Here is a 20,875-nt window from a genome sequence, read left to right as displayed (position 1 = left end):
ACAGACGTAATTTTTACTGAAGAACAAGGTTGTAATGGATTACACTGAAGACTGCTGATATGGAGAGCAGAGTCACAGAAAGGGACATAAATCAATATCTACAGTGAGAATGTCTCCCCATGTGGGAATTTCGTAATTCTGTCGACCCCCCTGTCTCTCAGGACCACCCTATTGTATGACATTAAGATTGTTTAGTCTTAAAATATCAAATTTTTTAACTTGCTTTGCTTTAGGATAGTTCAAATTTGAATTATGGTGGTGTATTTGTGTTCAGCAAGCCATTCCTTTTATTTAGGTTTTTCATCCAATTTAGAAGCATCCACACACACAATCCAATCGGTGGATGACACAAGGTTACAGTTAACTTTGCACATGAACGTAAGACGGTAAGTTCTAGAGTGATCAGAGTTAGCAGATCCAATTGCCCTTTCATGGAAGAGCACCTGTACATGTGGACTGGTTGCCTTTTTTATTAATGAAACATTAAAGCACTATTGGCCTACTATGAGTATGTTTTGGTGAGACATCAAAATAGGGACGCACTATAAGCCAAAACATTTACATGCTTGTCGTAAGAGGAACCCTCACAAGATAACACACACTCAATTAGTTCAAGCTGCATGTTTACCTCTGGTCTTTGCACATCACAAACTTGATGGCAATACCATTTTTAAACAGTACATTGTTTTATCGTTCTCAACTCCTTGGACTTTGCCACCCTCTAGTGGTGTCCGCTGGTACTGCAGTTTGACTTTTTATGTCTGGCTTATTAAGCATCTTTCTTTTCCCATAAACAAACAGCACTTTAGATCGAGCACAAACGGGGATTTCAATGATATTGACAAATGATAATAATATTTCACAGAAGTTAAGTGACATCATTTATGTATGTACTTATGTACTTAGGCCTAAGTGAAAAATCACTAAACAGTTAGCTTCACAAACATGATTTGAACTGCAATAGTGGATGACATTATAACTTCCTCATACAATCCTTTTAATGCATTGAGATCCGCCATACGGCAAATTTTGGATGACATTAGTACAGCAAGAAAACTCATAACTGACATTTACAAAGCTTCATCTTTTACAAAACAATCGTCGCAGGAGGGCGGGGGCCGGGGGTATTAATATACCCCGTGTGGGCCAAATCTTCAACACCGGTAACCTTTTCCAATCTGCAGCTGTTGAGGACAGTTCCAAGTTTGCAGTGGTGAGCGTGTGCCAAAAGTGGTGCAGGAAAGAAAAGTGGTGATCCGGCAAAAGGGCATAATATGGACAAACAAGTCTGGTGCATGGGGAGACAGTTGCGGAATTCAACAGATTTATTTTTTAAGTGGTTGTTTTTAGTCAATGGCCATACATATATATGTCCCCCCCCCCCCCCCCAAGATACCTTTTTCATTGTATGCAACATCAAGTGCATTGTGCATAGAACTTTTCTTCCCCTCTTGTAATAACGCTCAAGGACTTGGTCAGTCTGTTGTGTGAAATCACGGCATTTGTGTCTGGTCTGAGCCATGAACTTTACTTGCTGTCCTATTAACTCTTTGGTGTTCTCAGGTGACGTATTTCACCTGATGGCATGTATATGCTCCAGCACTGAACACATTGTTGCTACATTGTGAGTCTTTGCTCCACATCTGTGCGCACAGCCTTTTGTCGCCTTATGTGTGGGCTCCGCATTACCTCACCTCACCAGTGACTCGTGGCTGGCCTGCCACTCTTACCCCTGCAGTTTAACTTTGGCATGCACGCGTTCTCCCTCCCTCTGACACAATCTCACTCCTCCTCTCGGCTTGTCTTTTCCTGCTATTACGTTCGCTGCTGCTAAAGACGCGGAGACACGTAGGGGATGTACAATTAAGAGCACATTGTAACGTCCTTGCGTTGCCGTTACTGTGGCGGAAGAAGAAGAGTGCGCGCGGATGACCGATGAGAGAAATAGGACTGTGTTGAGCACGAGAGCGAAGCGGGGGGAACCGCTCAAGATGCCTCGTTCTAGCGTAATTTGTCCCGCAGACTGTGCCCTTCCGGCGTTTTGAGGGGCTATGCTACACGCTATGCTGTGCCCGACCCCGCTGCTACCGCCGTGTTGTTGTGATAGCGCCGTGTCCGATTGTTTGGATTGACGAAAGGCTCCCATCAACCCAAATCAATGAGGATTCTGAGGCCATTCCTTCAGAAAGGAGCGCATATGCTGCAGTGTTTCTGTGGACAACGATCGAAGTCGACCACTATTACCGACGGTGAGAGATATACCATACACTGTGGCCACTGTGGTTTCCATGCTTGGTATAAATCATAATCGAGTAAGATTTATTTGTCAAGAGGAGTGAGTTACATCTTGCCAGAATGCAGCGGTCTCCTTGTGCATCCATCCTGAGTTTGGTTGTGCAGTCTCCAAAAGCGGTCGGATGCTGGTCTTCTTTGGTAGAGAAACGCTAAATGCTCTTCAAGGACTTTGAGTTACATTCAAATACATTCATATGCTGCTGCAACCGAAGCAGTGCCAAAGAAATGAGCAATTCAAGTGGTCAAAGTTAAGGCTCTGTGTAAAGTGGTGGAGCCTGGGCCCCAAACAAATCAGCACCATGGACAGCGCCATAGCAGTGGCTGCTACTTCCAAACTTTTGACATAATCGTCACTCCCAAGCCCACACTCAAGTTAAAATGGGTGAACTGCCAACAACATTAAATCGTATAGCCACCACATAAGCTATAGGCCTACTTAGTGCAACATATTTTAATTGTGTAATTTTGGAGTAGCGTATTCAGTAACTTGGGAGACATTTTTCCCACAATGCAATCTGCTGTATAGGCCACATGGTACTGATTCTCAATGACACACAGCATATGCACGTTGTACACAATGAGCAGTCTTTGGCAAAACGCCTATAACCATGTCCTCTACAGTCATGTCTCAGCAATCCACTGCATTGCTGATGTTTGACCGCTTTATAGAATGTCTATAAAGGCTTACAGAATGTCGAAGATTTCTGCTATCAGTCAGTTTCATCCATAGCAGTTCTCATAATCAGGCCAGAGACAATTAGCAACCCCATTAAGCACAGTTGATTCCTTTGAGGTGGTTGGACCAAAAGCAGCTTGCACACTGGGAGCTGGTGTTATGAAGCATTGCTGGTCCAACCCTCTCTGCTGCTCACTGTTACAGGAACTACCTGACCTCAATCACAACCTGAGTCAGCTAAATGGACAGCACAAACGGCTGCTTGTTTACAGACACATTTAGCTTTTGGGGGAAAATTTGAGTAGCGTGTGTCTGCAGTTTGCCAGTTTAGTCATTCTGGTGTCACTTGAGAATCCAGGGTGCTTAAGAGGTTGGTTGATTGTCTAGCGGTGAAACGCTTGTTTTATTTAATTTCCATTTTCCTGGCATGCAAAGAAACATTTAAGTTTTTCTGCTAAAAAGCATGGAAGGTTAATTGCAGGTGAGTTGGTAGCAATGTGTTGGCCATGCCACCTTTCGAAGTTCCAATCCCATCTGAGCTAAGCAGAGTTTGGTCAATTCTAGTACCTGTATGGGAGACTACCAGGTAGCCTGATAGAGGGGTATTTGTGTGAGTGGTTTGTGTTGATCAGTGTCAATCGGTGCCAAGAGCCAAGAGTCACCAAAGCTTATATTTTCTCCTCCCTCTGAAGTCCCACTATATATGAATGAGATATGATTCTTTGTGTATGTTAGTTATGGAACTAATATAGTATCTAGGATCTAGGATTTTTGAATACTTGACTCCTAATTCTTAAAAAAGCATGGAAGATGTTTTAATTCAGACATTTTAATCCAAGGGACCTTCTTCTGACTGGTTGGAGCTTCTCTGTTTCTATTACCCCTGCACTGATGTTAGGTCAAACAATATATAATGCAATATTACATAACTCATGACTTTTCGTGTGTACACAACAATGTTTGGTCGTGTTAGTTCTATAAATACCTTGTGAATGTCAGAAACAAAGTCAATGCTACAGTAGATGTAAAATGGTGGTGAAGAAAACTGTTGTGTTGATTCTGATTATTTTAGTAAGGAGGAGAGTGTTCATTTTGCATTTTTAAGCATTTTTGCTCTTTGATGAGCCTAAAGTTTAGCTGGTAGAAGACATAAACAATAAACATTTCTGACTTGAGTTACTAAAGACAGGCCCACCACTTCCACATTGTGGCAGTGTTTTTCCCGTTTTGCTCCAGTAGATGGCAGCACATTCATAATGAATGACCCAGGTGCTGTTGTAGTAGTGGAGAGCCCAGAGCTTCAAAGAAGCGGGCTCAAGGGAAAGAACTGACTTTGATATATGGCTCCTAGCATTCAGACATATTTATTATGCTGCCATCTACTTGGTAAGGGAACACTGTTATCCAAAGCCAGTGCTGATTGTCGCAATTAAACAGCACAAAGAGAGACACACACGACCATATGTTATTTCCTTAGTAACATGAAGTAGTCAATCTGGTAAACATTAAAAAAATCATTAAAAAGTTTAAAAAAAATTAAAAAAAAATCACATGATAGTGTTTTGAATAGATGGCACTGTTTCATGCTGTGCAGTGTGCAGTCATTTGCTGCAATTGTCTATATAAGAGATAGAAGCCAGCAGATTCTCATTTGGGAATACTTTATTTTTCTGGAGTGTTGTGTTTCCGCAGTGGTGTGAATCATTTGTCTTATTTCCACACCATACTTAACATGAATCGCATTTGAAAAACTTGCTATAGTGCGCAGTGACATGATGCTGTGGCAGGTCATGGGTTTGCTTCTCACAATGACTTCACTGGTTTCAATCACTCCTTCTTTTTCTAGCTAATTACCGGTGAGTGAGTGAGTGAGTGAGTGAGTGAGTGAGTGAGTGAGTGAGTGAGTGAGTGAGTGAGTGAGTGAGTGAGTGAGTGAGTGAGTGAGTGAGTGAGTGAGTGAGTGAGTGTGAATGTATACATACATTGGGTCGATCAGACTCCAGTCTTTTAAATGCTGCCACTGCTCTTACAGGTTGCCCCTGCGGCATTGAAGGATGGTTCAAATGCAGTGGACTAATTTATTTCATATTTCATAACAACCCGCAGTCAAATCTTAATTACTTGGACTTCCTGCTTGTTGAGGCAAACAGCTCTGATAAATCTGCTGTATTTGTTGCTACAACTGCCTCCATATATCTCTTTTCTCTGTCTCAGTGCTTTGGAAAGAGCAACAGCACTACAGTGTGGACCACTTTGATCTATTATATCCAAATGTTACATAAGGGAGAAGTATGTTCAGTCAGACAGCAGTGGTGGAACCCACATCTCCCCACATCTATTTCTCCTTTGGTTTTGGAGGAGCGGGTGTCAAAGCCAGTCCTAGGAAAGGCCTGTAAATGTTTCATGCTGTTTCATCAGTGGAAGAAGGAGGTTTGCTGCTCCTGCTGTGTGTGAGATGCATAAACAGCTAAAGAAGATGCACAAGCTATTTCAGAGCCATATCTCAACTCCGCACTGAATATGCAGCAACAATTATAGCTTTTTCCTTTTTAAGGGGAGACACTGCAGGCAAAACATTTAATTTCTTTTATAATAACAAGTGAGGAATTGCAGGTAAGTAAGTTAGTTAGTAAATAAGTAAGTGCTTTATAACTAGGTGTTCTGTAATAACTAAGTAAGTAAGTAAGTTCCATTGTTCAGATGCAAATGGATAATTACATGTATATGAGCTCATATAACCTATTTTTGCTCAAACGCTGTGTTTAATTAGCAAGTCGACTTTAAAGGCTCTGTTACATGAAACACTTGTGACCTAGCACTTGTTCATCCTGTAAACAAGCTCTATATTGTATCCCTGTGTATGATGTATGTACTGGCGCACCTTGATATGTCACTGTTACATGTCGGCTGTTCTTATTTGTTTCCATAAACCCCTTTCACAGCATGGCCTTCTCTTTGATGTATCATTTCACTGCATGCCAAGCCTGTTGCCAGTCATTGTTAAGTTGTACAGTATTTCAAATAGATCCCGTCACTGCTGTACGATCCTGCGCCTGCAGCCCTTTGTGGATAGTCTCAGAATTTGGACTATGGTTGATTAGGATTGCTTTTTCACACACTCTGCACACGGGACAGCTCTTATGAAATGGTCGGCACTAAATGTAATTCAACGAGAGAGACTGAGACCACCCCTTCCCCACTTACAAGCGCTCCCTCCCTTCATTTACATAAAGGCTACCTCTTTTAGTATCTCTCCTCCATGGCACATATAAATATCCAGATCAGCGCGCTTATCCTGTGTCATAAAACGCCTGTGAGAATTCCTTATACGAACCACAATCACGTATGATTGCGTTTAGAGTTAGATAGAGGGGAGAGGGGGAGGAGGGCTGCTCCTGGGGAAGAGCTGGACCGATTCACTTCGTTCACTGTCGGCGATGGAACAGCGCCTCGGGTTCGGTTCGGGTTGCGCATGGGAACAACGTCAAATGGGCTCCTCACTGTGCATTAATACGGGAAAGAGAGCAGTGCACGGTGTCATCACGTTCCGCTACAACTAATTGTTGCTTTAGGACGCTTTCCTCCGTCTTAAATCACATCTCCGCAGCATCCTTGCAGAGTATCCGTTCGCTGCTCATTCTCTTTCTTCGCTGCATTTTCTGTGCAGTCGAAAGAGCACAGCTTCGATGAAAGGTCCCGGACAAGGACAGCATCTGGGACTGATGGAGTAAATCATTAGAGGGAAAAAACTTCCCCCGAAGCAGATCGAGCGTTTGAGTCGTATCGCCAGACGTGGAATACCTGAAGCTCTCCAATGACGCGCGGCCGCAGCAACTTATTAACACTGTTGCATGTCATTTCCATGCATTGTCTCGTGGGCCGGAGACTTAATGCGTGTAAATAGACTTGTTTATGTATCATATGTGAGCTTGGTGTGCGCTGACTGACAGCTCAGCCGCTTTGCTACTTCTGGAAGCGAGCGATGAACTGGACTTGGAGGATTTTTTAAACGGACCAGGATGACGTTTGGGTAAAAAGCTCGAGTTCCTGGACTTTTTGATTCAAGTTGCATTCATAATCTGCACCACATACCACATCTGCTCATTTACTCAAGGCTTTTCTTCAATCGGGGAGATGGCTGCAATCGCCAGCTCCCTGATTCGCCAAAAGCGTCAGGCGAGGGAATCCAACAGCGACCGGGTGTCTACATCCAAACGTCGCCCTAGCCCCAGCAAAGACCCCCGATCCCTGTGTGAAAGGCATTTCTTGGGGGTCTTTAGCAAGGTGCGCTTCTGCAGTGGCAAGAAGCGACCGGTCCGGAGGCGCCCAGGTCAGTCCGTGTGTGTGCGTGTATACAGGCATTTTTCCCCTATCAGTAATGTGTGCGTTATGGATGAGGGGACAGAGCGGTTTCCCCCATCTCTCCACTCCCTCTCCCCCTTTCCCCCCACCCCGCCTTTTTATCCTCCTCCTCTCTCCGCTGAACATGGCACAGGCGTTTTATACTGCAGTCAAAGGCTCCTACTAGTGAGAGCGATTTTCCTCCTCCATGCGTAAAGCCCACCTGTTTCTGTAGGTCCTCCCTGTTGTCTGTAAGTGCCCCCTTTGCACAAGACGTACCCCGGATAGGCATCGCATAGCGCAAGCCATGTAATTTCCTAATTTCACATTCCAATACGCATCGCCACGCTTACAGTAATTCTTGCTCTCCAAACACTCCAATTGAATGTCCACGGCACCGCTGTCAATTGCCTGATTCAATATTAATGCAGATTGGGCAACTGAGGCGCGTTAAGTCGCACCGCAGTGCACCAAGGCTCTTTTGAGATTAAATGTTTTTAATGGTACATTTTTATTGCAGATGGGGGCTTTTTACTGCAGTGTAGGGAGGTAAAGCTCCAGACATTAAGGGCTGCTATATCACACCGAATGTCAGTAGGACGAGTTACATGTGCTCTATACGCAGTAGTTAATCTCACTATTGCATACACTTTTCTCTTAGCTTTTTACACGGCTTAGTTTTATTCCGCTATGTGTGAAATCGGTGGCACGCAAGGACAGGCATTTTGGCGACGACTAGGGAGACAGCCAAGAAGACCAGACAGAATTTAAAAAACCCATATGGTGACATCAGGCGGCGATGCTGCAGCCAAAAGTGAGAATGTGCAGCTGTAGGGTGGGCACTAAATCAACTGAAATATTCTTCACAGCTGATTCATTGTCTTTGATTTAGTGTCTCAGGAACACACGGGTGTATTTGACATTCTCTTTTATCGTCAATGTTTTGTTTATATATTTGAAGAAAAAAAAAAGAGAAAAAAAGCTTTTGCATGACGACTTCTTTCTGAATTCTGCCTGTTGTTTTTCCTTCTGTCCCTTCCCCCCTTCGTAAGATGCACCCTCCAAACCTCCACAGGTGTCCCATAAGGGCTGCAGGCTAGGTCAGTAGCTCAGCCTCCATCCGTGTGTAGTGATGTGTCCTTTTTTTTACTTTCTTTCTTCTGTTTTATTGGTTTTATTTTTGACTCCTTCCTGTCTCCACTTTCATCCCGTGCCCATGTCGACACCCCCTTGGGCAATCGAAGGGTGGGAGGGCATAGAAAAGGGGTGGTGAGGGGATGGTTCTGATCATGGGCTCTTTATTGTTCTTTTTTCTTTATTTTTTTTCACACAAATCAGAGACATGTAGCAACTTCTCCTGTCAACTGATTGTTTCTTTATTCAGTGTTTGAGTTTTTTTTTTCATCTATGTTTTCCTGTACAACACTTCCTTATCAAAAACTTGTGTCCTTTGTGAATCGCCTTTGGCTCTCTCATTTTGTCTTGTCAGTCAGTGTTGGAACAGTCTTGAACCTCCCGCTCTTTGTTCTATGTCTAAATATGTGCTACTGTGTAGAACTGTAACTTGTCGTAGTTTGATGTGCGTGGTTATAATGTGTTTGGCTCTACCCAAAGTGATCATTCACTGTTCCACTGTCATGGTGCCATTTTTTGTGTGTTCTTGTCCCACCTTTCTGTATTGGTATGAAGTAAGTCTTCTGAAGTCGCTGGAATTTGGATGGATTTTTGAGTTTTGCCAATGCAGAAATAATAACAAATGCAGCACAGCCTCGAGATGAGAGTACAAACGCAACTGAAACCTAAATGTGGAGTTTCCCCAACACATCATCTCCTGCAGAAGCTGCCCGAGTTTTTCAACAGCTCTGCACAAGCGTGTCAGACGCCTAAAGCCAGCCAATGAAAAGTTGACTGGAGTTTCATTCAAAAATGTGCCCAAACTGAGGCTCTCAAAGCAGAAATCTCAATATTTACCACCCATAACAAATTATCATACAGATGTGCTGTGCCACAAGAAGCTCAGCTCTATATGGATCTGTTTAGGCTCCATCCCCTTCACATACATAAGCACAAAGCGCACTCTGTCTGCTAAATGATTGGAACTGATGAGCCGTCAGCCTTGGCTCTGCCCCACGTTGGGCCCTAATTTATGGATGTGTAGTTATCCCCATGATTTACCGCCGTACGCTCCCATGTACTTTCACAAACACATAAGCACACAGGGCCGCACATGCACGTCCCCTGTGCCCCCACGCCCCCCTCGCCCTCCCCTCTCTGTGATGGATGATGAAAAGGCCCGTCCTAAGAATTGATGACCCTTACAACAGGGGTAGGTGAGCCGAGGAATTGATGGTCTCGGAGATGGGGGAAGAATGTAGCGACGGAGCCACAGCTTCCACCGGACGACGTGGATCTTCTCCACTGATGCCACTTCAGTTTGTTGTCAGCAATTATCAACACTCACTCGCAGTTGAAATGAACCCAACGCTATCATTAGTATCTAATTCTTGGCACGACCTTGAGTGACAGTATAACTCACTCAGACCGTATTATTCCAGGATTTATTCATATTTGAAGATGTGTGAGGCTTACAAACAGATGATTACAGGCAATGAAACAACCCTTAGCAGTATATCAAGTAAACAACCAAACAAAAACTATACCGTATATCTAAATAAACTCTAATTCTGATCCAACAAGAATCTTTCCACTGCTACAACTAGCGCCACTAATTACGACGGCGTCTTTTTCACACGCTGCTTGCTTTGATTTTTGCCTGTGGCTGGAGGGACCTTTTTTCCTTGAGCCGATCCGGGTTTTACCTGCCCCCTCCCCTCCCCTCTCCTGAAGTGAAGAGCACATACAGCAGAATATTGGTCAGGCGCCAGATGTCTCCGCTTCCAAGTTAGAGGTCGCTTCAGGGTGGGAACAAGAACAGAGCTCACTTTCTTTGAGCTCATAAGCCAGATATGAACTTGTGTGGGCTTGAATACTAAACATCCGATTTCAATACCGGTGTTGCTTCATACCAAATGGAGACGCAGACAGCATCGCCTTATGCAGTCGAGTTAAACCATAAATAAGTAAGATATTATTGGCTTGTTTTGTGAAAGTAGATGTATGTTTGGAGTTTTACACAATGACACAGTTTTTTCCTCTGTGTTAATCCATTCTTGCCCATAAGTTTGAATCATTCGCCTCTGTTATTAATGTGTTTTCTTGCCCATTCCTCTTTTTTATTCCTGTGTTGATCAAAACATCAGACCCGAAGCGCTGATTTACTCAAATCAGTTCTTGGTATTTCATGGGAAGAGATATCTGATTCCCACTGAGCAATGAGCGAATTGTTTCAAACTTTATTGGCAACCGTTTATTGGAGGTGTGAGTTGATTTTTGGGGCTAGGAAAGTATGACTGTATAATGTAAGCATGTCTTTTACGCTTGTCTCTTTGGCAATACTTTCCGGGTCTCCATGGGCGTATGAATTTTGATGTTCTGTTTTGTGCTGACTCTCTCTGTCTGGGTCGGGGGGGCTGTGGTCGCTGTGTGTGTTTCAGAGCCACAGCTGAAAGGCATCGTGACACGACTGTTCAGCCAGCAGGGCTTCTACCTGCAGATGCAGCCGGATGGAACCATCGACGGCAGCAAGGACGAGAACACTGACAGCAGTGAGTGCACTTACATGAGACACCACAATATTAGATGGCAACCAAGCACTTAGTCATATGATATATTCTTACATTTATAGTCACTGCATGATCATACAATACTTATTCAGTAACCACTGACCTTTTTGGCCAAGGCAAGTCACTTCTGAAGAACTGTCCCAGGTGTGAATAAGTCAGGGCGCTGAAAAATGTATATTTGAGCGTTTGTATTGTTCTGTTGCACTTTAGAAGCTTGATAAGGTCCTCAGAGTCATTAATCATTCACTCTCCACTTTCACATTTAAATATAAGCAAGGTGCGTGAAGTGTCTTGCCTAAAGACACATCTGACAAAATGCACTGGTCACAACTGGATTCAGAAAGCTGACCTGTGGATCTTTGGACGTGTGCTCTACCAATTATGTCTAATTCACCATCAAAATACGGTGAATGATGTCAAACTCACTGTAATATTACAGTGAAATTTGTTTTATTCGGTGTTAAACAAATTAGCAACAAAGTAACAGCTGCCTTTCGTGATGGAGTATGGCAGTGAGGCTGTGCTCAGTATATCGGGCCAAGGCCTTGACAATACGTTTATTGTATCCAGGTGCCTTTACCACGAAAAACTATCTATCTCTATCTATCTATCTATCTATCTATCTATCTATCTATCTATCTATCTATCTATCTATCTATCTATCTATCTCTCTCTCTCTCTCTCTCTCTCTCTCTCTCTCTCTCTCTCTCTCTCTCTCTCTCTATCTATCTATCTATCTATCTATCTATCTATCTATCTATCTATCTATCTATCTCTATCTATCTATCTATCTATCTATCTATCTATCTATCTATCTCTATCTATCTATCTATCTATCTATCTATCTATCTATCTATCTCTATCTATCTATCTATCTATCTATCTATCTATCTATCTATCTATCTATCTATCTATCTATCGATCGATCTATCTATCTATTTATCTATCTATCTATAAAACCTCTATTTAGTGCACCTGTAAGATCATTTTACCTAAGATTAATCGGAATATGTGAATGTATCATATTGTGAAGTGGTTGGTCTGCCTTATAGGGTCACAGTAACAACTGCGACTGTTTCCCAACCCTTTTTCCCCCGGTCCAAAACTGCATCCCAAAGAAACATAAAAATAATAAGCATTATTTCAGACAAATACATTGGATATGTGTTAGTTTTCTGCTATTTAGTTTACTCCTATAATATTTCTTTATAACCTGACCCTCTAACTGGTCCCGTCCTCCGGTTTGAGACCCACTGACTTAGGGCAACATGAATTGACACGCTGTCAAACCTCTAAATTGTCCTGTGTACACTGCATGAATAGGAGTGCTGCGCTGTTTTGATTGATTTCCCTCTGAAGCATGTGCGATTATTACGGCACAACTCACTTCCTGGAAAAGCTATCGGCTAAAACTACAGTAACTCTAACAGTTTTCATTCCTGATGGGAGCCCTGTCACAGATTCCTGCTTGAGCCACTTCTTTGCAATATTTCACTGTGCAACCATCGACTTTCTATAGTGGACTACAGCTGGATTAATTGTCTCCTGGGTCAAGTCGCCTAAAGAACTAAAGCACCCTTTTACACTCCCACCAGGAAAACAACCTGAGAGAATTGTACTATTCAGTTACTATCAAGCAATAATAGAACAAAGCACAAAATTGTTCCAGTATAAGGCTGTTTCATTTTAAATTAGATAAATGTCTTAACAAACAAACAAAATATTCTGTCTCTATAAAACCTGTAAAACATAAATTATTATGTAAATAAAGTAGGAATTGGTCAAAAGAAGTGAGTTTTGCACTCTGGAGATTGAAAGTCTGTATTGCTGAGGTTTGGGTGGAGAAATTAGCTTATTATTTTTACATACGCTGGTAGTTCGAACTGAAGCTTCCCCCTGCCACTTGTCATTTAGGTTACATGACGATGGAGGACTCATTAGGAGCTTGCGTAAGAGGGATGAAAAGCCTGCATAATGCCTGTTCACCCCACAGCCGCATATCATTTAGCTGGTGCAGCTTTTGTGTTGCATGCAAGGGTTTCCCCACCTCTAGGTAATCCTCTTGTCAGGCAGTCCCGCCGGCCCAGAGATGGAGGAATACAGTGAATAATTCAGCCACAGGAAACTAAAAATACCAGCTTCTCCGTTTGTACCTGATGAATTATTCTCTCTGAGCGCAGTGCCTCCAGCACCGAGACTGTCCGAGTGAAGACAGCCAAAGAGCAGGTGCAGCGGCGGGAGGCTTTCCCAGTTTTTGTGCTGAGAAGCTGCGATAGAACAAACCCCCAGAAAAGACAAAAAGGTAGTGAAAGATCCAAAGTAAAGGTGTGATACAGCAGAGGCGGCTAGTTATCACTTACATGCATCTATCACATTCCTTTTTAAAGAAATTTAACTTCAAAGAGTAGTTAAGGACATATCTTACCGGCCTGGAGACTAGGCAGGAAAGTATCACGATAAACAATATTATTGTCTCTAGCGATACTAGATACTGTCAACTCTCTTGCATAAAAAATACAGTAACCTTTGTTCTAAAAATGCATCATCATATCCTAAAATACCACACACCTAGCCCTAACCCAAGCAATATAGACGAAATATAATGAAACTCTAAAAATCTTTTACAAAGAAGGATTGGGGGGAAATGCTAATAAATGTACAGACGTTTCTGTGACGTCCCAGCAATATCTCTGAGATACTAAGGAGATCCTACAGAGACGTAACACGGTGATGTCACAGTGAAGTCACGGAGACATCTCTGCAACTGAGAAGACGTCTCAGAGATGTTGTGGTCGTCTGCTCTGGTGAGATAGGCCCTTTATATTACACAGTACTTTTACTTCCTTCCATCCATCCATCTTCTTCCACTTGTCCGTTGCCGGGTCGTGGGGGCAGCTGTTGGAGTTGCCCAAATCACATTGCACCAGCCCCTTATGGCTCCTCCTGCATGTGGTGGGTCCACGGGAGGACGGTCGAATGATTAAATAGGCCTGTTGGTCTCTCATAAGGGGCTTCTGAACCGCTCTTTGTCTGACCCGTCACCTTCGACCTGTTTGCCCTGGGAGACCCTACCAGGGGCACGAAGCCCACAACAACAGAGCTCCTAGGATCATTCGGGTGCTCAAACCCCTCCAAGACGTTAAGGTGGCGGTTCCAAAAGGGGTACTTTTACTTCTTCCTGAGTCATTTAGTCATTAAATAAAATAAAATTATTATACATATATATATATAGCTATACATAAATAAGACATTTTAGACATTATATAGCTATACATAAATCAGACATTTGCTCTTCAAAAGTCATTGAGTACTACTTTATATTACCAAATACCTTTCCACTCTTACCTAAGCACTTATTTTATGACTACTTTTACTTTTTACGACCTGAGTGAAAATATTTGGAAGTATCGCTGCTTGTTATTAAGTAAACATTTTGATGACTCTACGCATCTTTGTGATACAGAGAGTTACCATCCAATACATGCAGTTTGATATTCAGGTCCAGCTGCAGCTATCGATTGTCCCGTCGTAATATTGGAATAATAGATTAGCCCCACTCTTGAACCATGTCACTCCCTGACCTGCAGCATCCGCAGAACAGCAGCCGATGGAACACAGCCACTTTTGTCTGAAGAGCGGTTCATTCATGAGACAGACCTACACATGGGGCTGCCCCACTTCCCGTTAGTACTTATCATTGTGTCTTGTTTGCACCAAATTATAGGTCCAGAGAAAAACACAGTGGAAGGACAGAATGTAGTGGGATGGTGGGAAAAAAACAAAAACAAAAAAAACACTATAGTCAATTGGAGTACAGATATAATGTGGCAACCAGCAAAAATGCACAACATTTTTGATAGTTCCTTTACACGTGGTTACCCACAGTAATTACCGATCCTATTGATGTGTGCATTAAACAATCCATTTGCCTTCCATCCATCTGTTTTATGGATGGTTTACTCACACTTTCTTTGTTTGAAGCACCAACACCACATAATTCACTGTGTTTACTTAGCTCTGTCATCTTTTTTCTGTATTTTTTTTTTTTTTAAAGATGCGCATGGCTTTGGCATTCAAATTTGGCTGCTAAACTTTCCTGCAAGGTCTACTATACCTATCATGCTATGCTGCTATTTTTCACAGAACAACTTTTAGCCTACACTTCTAACCTCTGTGAAAAAGTTGAAGCCTTTAAAGCTTTGTCTGGCTCTTTATTAATAGAAGGTCCCCAGGAATCTCCTGCCCAGACTGAGAAAGATAGGTGTGAGGTTATTAAGGGTGAGAAGTAGCCTTGAGAGTTGTCTTAAGGTGCGCTAACAGCATCTAATTGTGGTATCCATCAACCAGTGCAAGTGCAAATAGAGAACAGGAACCTTTCGCACAGAGCTGAGCAACAGCCCTTGTCAGCGGTGTAACTTTTTGGCAAGCACATAACACAGTGGGAACAGCAGACTGCAATTATAACAAAATAGCATTGAAGAGCACCATCTATTGTGCCTCTTTTCCAAGAGGAGCCATTATGACAATGCTTTTCGAGACCGTTTCCCCGCGAGTATGACTGCACCAAAAAGCTTGAATTTATTTGAGCGAAGGTGCTCTGGGGTGAAACACGGCTGGATTTTAGCGAGACGTGACAGGATTTTGGACAGTGCCTCAGAGACACTGGAAGCAGCAACCATGAAAGGCAAATGAGCTGGGAGCCAGTGAGGGAGAGACAAAGCAGTCATAAATAATACTGCAAGAACTTTGGGTTACGCTTCAAAGAATTATCCTTTCATATATAATTTTTAGGGCTTAAACTTTGACAGTTGTAGCAGGTGTAGTGGTGGTAGTAGAAGTAAATTTTTATTTTTCCATCTTTAAAACATCAAGATAACATTTTGACAATGTAAGTGGAGAACCAGGTTTACAACACAGATAATATTCACAGCAAAGTCTTTTTTGTAGTTGTTCACAGTTGTTGAAAAAAGTGAGCATGTTCAACAGGTACTTTTACTTTTAGTTATCTGCTGAACTACTGGCAATGACAAAACAGCATATTTGTCACTGCATGACTGCTAAATCATAATGATATGTACCGATACAAAGCCAATACAGTGCCCTACAGACAGCCTTTAGTTCTTACTGTTTGACCTGCGCTGCATCAGTATAAGGACAGGTCATCCCTGAGAGATGATAAGAGTCACTTGTGAACTTGACCCATGATACATAGGCTCTAGCTGAGACTGTTAGCATTAGCTGTGTATCACCTGCAACATTGGCCTGGGGGGCAGCGTTCAGTCATCGGCAGGCGGAAGGAGCGTGTCGATATTTATTGAATGAAATGGAATCCGCTCAGAGGACGCACCCGCGCTGGCACGTCTCCCCCGGCCTCTGCCAGCTTTATCTGATAGTCCCCATCCCCGCTTTCAGAACAATCATTCAAACAGCACTTTGTCATGGGCGTCCTCACACCCTGAGCACCGTCAGCCGGACAAAGTCATCACACTTTAGACAACCGCTAATACCAGTGTGAAAACTGATCGATGGAGATAACATAGTGACCAGTATGTGTTGTACAGGGTCTGTGCCAGTAGATTAGGATAATGTAATCAAACACACAGCACAACATATTCTCTTTTTGATGGATGTTCTCAGCATTGATCTTTGTCAATATATGAAAACGTGACGGGAACTTAATTTGGTTCAGTGTACATAATCGGCATACAAAGAAAGCAGACAATAATGGACATTGTTGTTGTACCTGTCTGTCCTGTCTACTGTGCAGCCTTGTTCAACCTTATTCCTGTGGGTCTGAGAGTCGTGGCCATCCAAGGCGTCAAGAGCGGCTTTTACATCGCTATGAACGGCGAGGGCATGCTCTACAGTTCGGTAAGACAAAGTTTACTTCCCTATTTCTCCTGCTGTGTTCTGTGCTACTTTCTGCAGCCTATAGACGTATCCCTCTTCGTTCAAAAGCTCTTCACACATGATGCCTGAGCGTGCGTTTGCAGCACTTTTTCCCCACTCTTTGTCATCAACTTGAGTACTAACGGGGAGAAAAAAAGCATTTTTGTTTTGTTGCCTGCTGATAGAGGCTCATTAAGTTGAAGCTGTAAAGCATAATAACACTGCCTTTTTTGATTTAGAAGATGTGGTTGCTGTAGATGTATTGTTTTGCCATCTGTACTGGACCTATAGACACGACTTTGTACAAGTTGGAACATCAAGTCTGGCATGAATGATAACAACAAGTCACCTCAGCTGTGCGTCATTAGAAGTCAAAGCCACCTCTGGCTCAAGCTCATGTTTGTATCAAAGAGTGAAAGTGTTTTAGCTCGGGGAATGTGACCCAATGAAAGAAATATCTAATGAAGTCAGTGAATTTGTCGTATCACGTTGGAAGGTAGGTCAGGCAGCTGTGAGAGATAGAAATGCTTGCCCACATTGTGCATTCTAAAAATAGCCCTCAAATCAAAAACTAGTTGTGTTGAAAATCGATAGCTTGGAATACGGCAGAAAAGTCAGTTGGTTTCAGAGGTTAGTTTTAAGCAGTCTTTGTTAATACTACATTGAAAGAGAAACATTTCAAGCATTCTGAAATTGTGATAATTTGACTGAAAGATATGGTCATAACATGTGTGTGGGAATTGAAGAGTCGATGGTTTGAGCCCAGCTTGAGCATGTACCGCCGTCGTGTCCCTGGGTACTTTACCCCTGTTGCCCATCCCAGCCATAGTAACATGGCTGATTGTAACGGGAGAGGCATCCCGCGTAAAACTCACAAAACAAATCACAACACAATCCACTTTGATGGGGTGATCCCTGTGGAAAAAGAGAACAAAACCACAAGTCAGTGTAGACTTTGTACTAGTCCCTAGCCTAGATAAATGTGCCCCAGTAAGGGCATCAGCCCATCGCAAAACATATGCCAAATCTGTGAATCATGCACATTATAAAAGACCATTTCAAAGATTTGTTCCAGTGCTATTCTGTGGTGCAGAGAAACTATTGATTCTTTGGAAATGCATAAATCTTAATATAGAGCCAACAAAATCTTTCTAAAATGTAATACAGTGCGGGATGATTATTCACATTTGTTTGTGGGGAAACAAAATATGAGAGGCCTGCGTGGGCCGCAGCTGAGCAGGCAGAGGCGGAGGAGGAGGATACAGTCACGGATGTCAAATGGAGGAACTGTCAAGTTATGGCCTATGCAATATGCAGACATGCATTTGGTGCGTGCTTGTCTTTGAGAAGAACACAGGGGAAAACGGGGATGTGGTCAAGTACACAGGCTAATGTTCAGGCTAACTCACTCAGTTATTACTTGTAAGAATGGGTAGGTGTGTTATTAACTAAATAAAACACCCTAAATTCATATCTCAATATTGTTGTGTGTTTGGTTTGTGCCAACATTCCACAATGTGCTGAAAATGTGCAAAATGTCTTAAAGGGGAGATGAAAATTTTACTTTCTTGAGCTTTTGACAATGTCATGCTATAGTTTGATTTGCATTTTGCATCATTGATACAGTTTTGAGTAATCCTGTTTCATTTAATGGGCAGCACAGTGGCGCTCGTGCTTCACAACTAGAAAGTAGTGGGTTCGATTCCCACCTGGGCGGGGCCTTCCTGTGTGGAGTTCGCATGTTCTCCGGTTTCCCCAACCACTAAAAACATGTACAATAGGCCAGGAAGAATGAGAGTGTGTTTGAGAGTGCGCATGGGGGACGATGGATGAAAATTTTCCTAAGGCTACAATCTGGTGTGGCGTGTTTACATGCATGAGACCCATGTATGTTCATTAACATCACTGTCCCGACCAAATAAACCAATAAAATATTTAATTTCTTCGTTTACGGTTGTGCTTTCATTCCGATCTTTATTTCCTGACCTTTGTAGTGTAATCGATAGAACACACGAGTGCCCTCCACATTATAAATTACATAAACCATCACTGGACCTGTCTCGATACCAATCATTTGTTAGCATGCCGTTTGCTCAAAATGGTGACTTATATTTTGCTTTCTCACGTGGTCGCTCCTAGCAACATACGAGATTGCTAAAAGAGCAGTCCTATCTCATCAACTGTATTTTCACACAGTATAAGTTATGAAACATGAAATATCAATGCTGAGGTGCCCATGAGCCAGTTATGCTTGAGTTGATATTCACTTTGATGTAGGTCAATCCATCGCTCCAAAAGAATATTGAAATAAACTACACTCCAGAGACTTCTCACTTCATATCTTTTTTTCGTAGATTACACTCCTCTTTTTATTTTCACCAGTTTCTTGTTATTGACGATATTTTCCAAACAACAATTTCATACCATCTTGTTGTCGATGTACTGCCCTCCCCTGACTGGAATGTGTTTTGTACCCGTAAGATGTTCGCAGTGCTGGCAGCTGAAGTGATGAATAAGTGACAATGCTAGGAGGACACAGACTGCCCATCAAACTTTGTCAAAATGCAATCATAAAATCCCTCAAGGACACCAAGTAGCCAGGGCACATTGTATTGCATTGCTTATTGATAAGAAACAGCCTCACTGCGGCAGAGACAGCGGAACATCGTAAAGGGGCTTGTGCCAAATGAATGGATAGCTAGCTGCATTTTCAAGAGTGCCTTTCAAAAAAATTGAAAGTAAAATAATGAATAATTTCCAAGAATTCATCCCCAATACCTCTTACAGTATATTAAAAAAAAAAGAAAAAAGATTCTCTAGTAAGTTCAGGGAAGGACATTCAAAGAAAAATATGAGTCAGTGGATTCATTCATATTTATTATTAACCATCCACCCACCTGTCTCCATTGAACTAAGAGCACCTTCTAGTTCATCAATCCTTTACCAACGTCTGACCCAAAAGCACTCCCACCTTATATCACACTGTCATCTCTGTCAATTTGAATTATTATTATTAAAGCTGACACTGTAGGTCACATGACTCCTTTACAATGGCGCTGCTTTTCATTTTTATGGGAGGACAGGATGCTACTTTGACCTTTTAATCGCAGGTCTACATGTTGCAGGATAAAGGGCATTTTGGAATAGTGTAGATGAAAGCATAGGGTCTTCTTTTCATCGCGAGTGTGGGTCCTTGAATGGTAATGAGAATTTAAAAACAAATCCTTTTTTTGTTTTTTGCTTACCTGTTAGTCAAAGAACCATAACAGTTTGGCTTTCAACTAAATTTAGCGAATTCCAGGACTAAACAATGACTGAACAAGTTGCATGGTGCATGTAGTGCTACTGATGGTACTTGGTATTCTTCAGGCGGTACTCTGGATCATTAGTAATTTGGGGCTTTACTCTTTTTAATTTGGAATTATTTCATTAATGAATTCAATAATGCATTTAAAGTAGTGTTTTTAAACCGTTGTACCATGTTACAATGCTGTTCTCTCATCATAAACATACCTGAAGATACCCCGCACCTTTGAGCAATCTTTGAATCTTTCCCAGAGGCTTTTCTCAGCACCACAGCAGCACCTCCCAAAAAGCTCCTCCTGAGGTCCTACGTATTCAGGAAAAACTGGGCCACTAATTAACAATGCGGTGGAAAAATTCTGTGCTGCTACACAGAATACAAACACATTATCTGTTATTTACTACTATAATGAATGGATTTGCGGTGTGCTTGATCTAATCAGCCGCAGATGCTGCTCCAAAAGTGTGTCCTCTTAACGATTCAAGGCGGAGCGCTCACAGATTGATATCAGTGCTAATGTTATAAGCTTTAGGAAAAAGCTTAATATCGTCTCTTAAAGTTTGGTGTTTTTCTATTTTTGACCCAGTTTATATATAAACGATTAGATTTTTACTCAGTTTAATCCTGATATGATCTTGATTCTCGCCTAGTGGTAATTGGAAAGCCAAATATTTTATAATGTGGTAC

The 20,875-nt window shown here is 42.2% G+C and overlaps 1 protein-coding gene across 4 annotated transcripts in view; it reads left to right on the top strand.

Annotated features, from left to right (window-relative positions):
• fgf12a (fibroblast growth factor 12a) overlaps window positions 1–20,875 on the top strand; it is a 33,787-nt gene that overhangs the window by 2,135 nt on the left and 10,777 nt on the right. The window contains exons 1-4 of one of the 4 annotated variants that reach the window (XM_079570041.1): window positions 6,265–7,301; window positions 8,365–8,412; window positions 10,867–10,977; window positions 16,763–16,866. In XM_079570041.1, coding sequence (XP_079426167.1) covers window positions 7,106–7,301; window positions 8,365–8,412; window positions 10,867–10,977; window positions 16,763–16,866 — 459 coding nt within the window. In that variant the 5' untranslated portion in view covers window positions 6,265–7,105. Of the gene's footprint in view, window positions 1–1,727; window positions 2,250–6,264; window positions 7,302–8,364; window positions 8,413–10,866; window positions 10,978–16,762; window positions 16,867–20,875 lie in introns of those variants that run through there. The other 3 variants (XM_079570043.1, XM_079570042.1, XM_079570044.1) reach the window with 3 other exon arrangements.

Source organism: Gobius niger, assembly GCF_951799975.1.
Source record: "Gobius niger genome assembly, chromosome: 13".
NCBI classification, from domain to species: domain Eukaryota; kingdom Metazoa; phylum Chordata; class Actinopteri; order Gobiiformes; family Gobiidae; genus Gobius; species Gobius niger.
The sequence above is the reverse complement of the archived record's forward strand: the minus strand, read 5'-3'. Positions and strand labels throughout refer to the sequence as shown.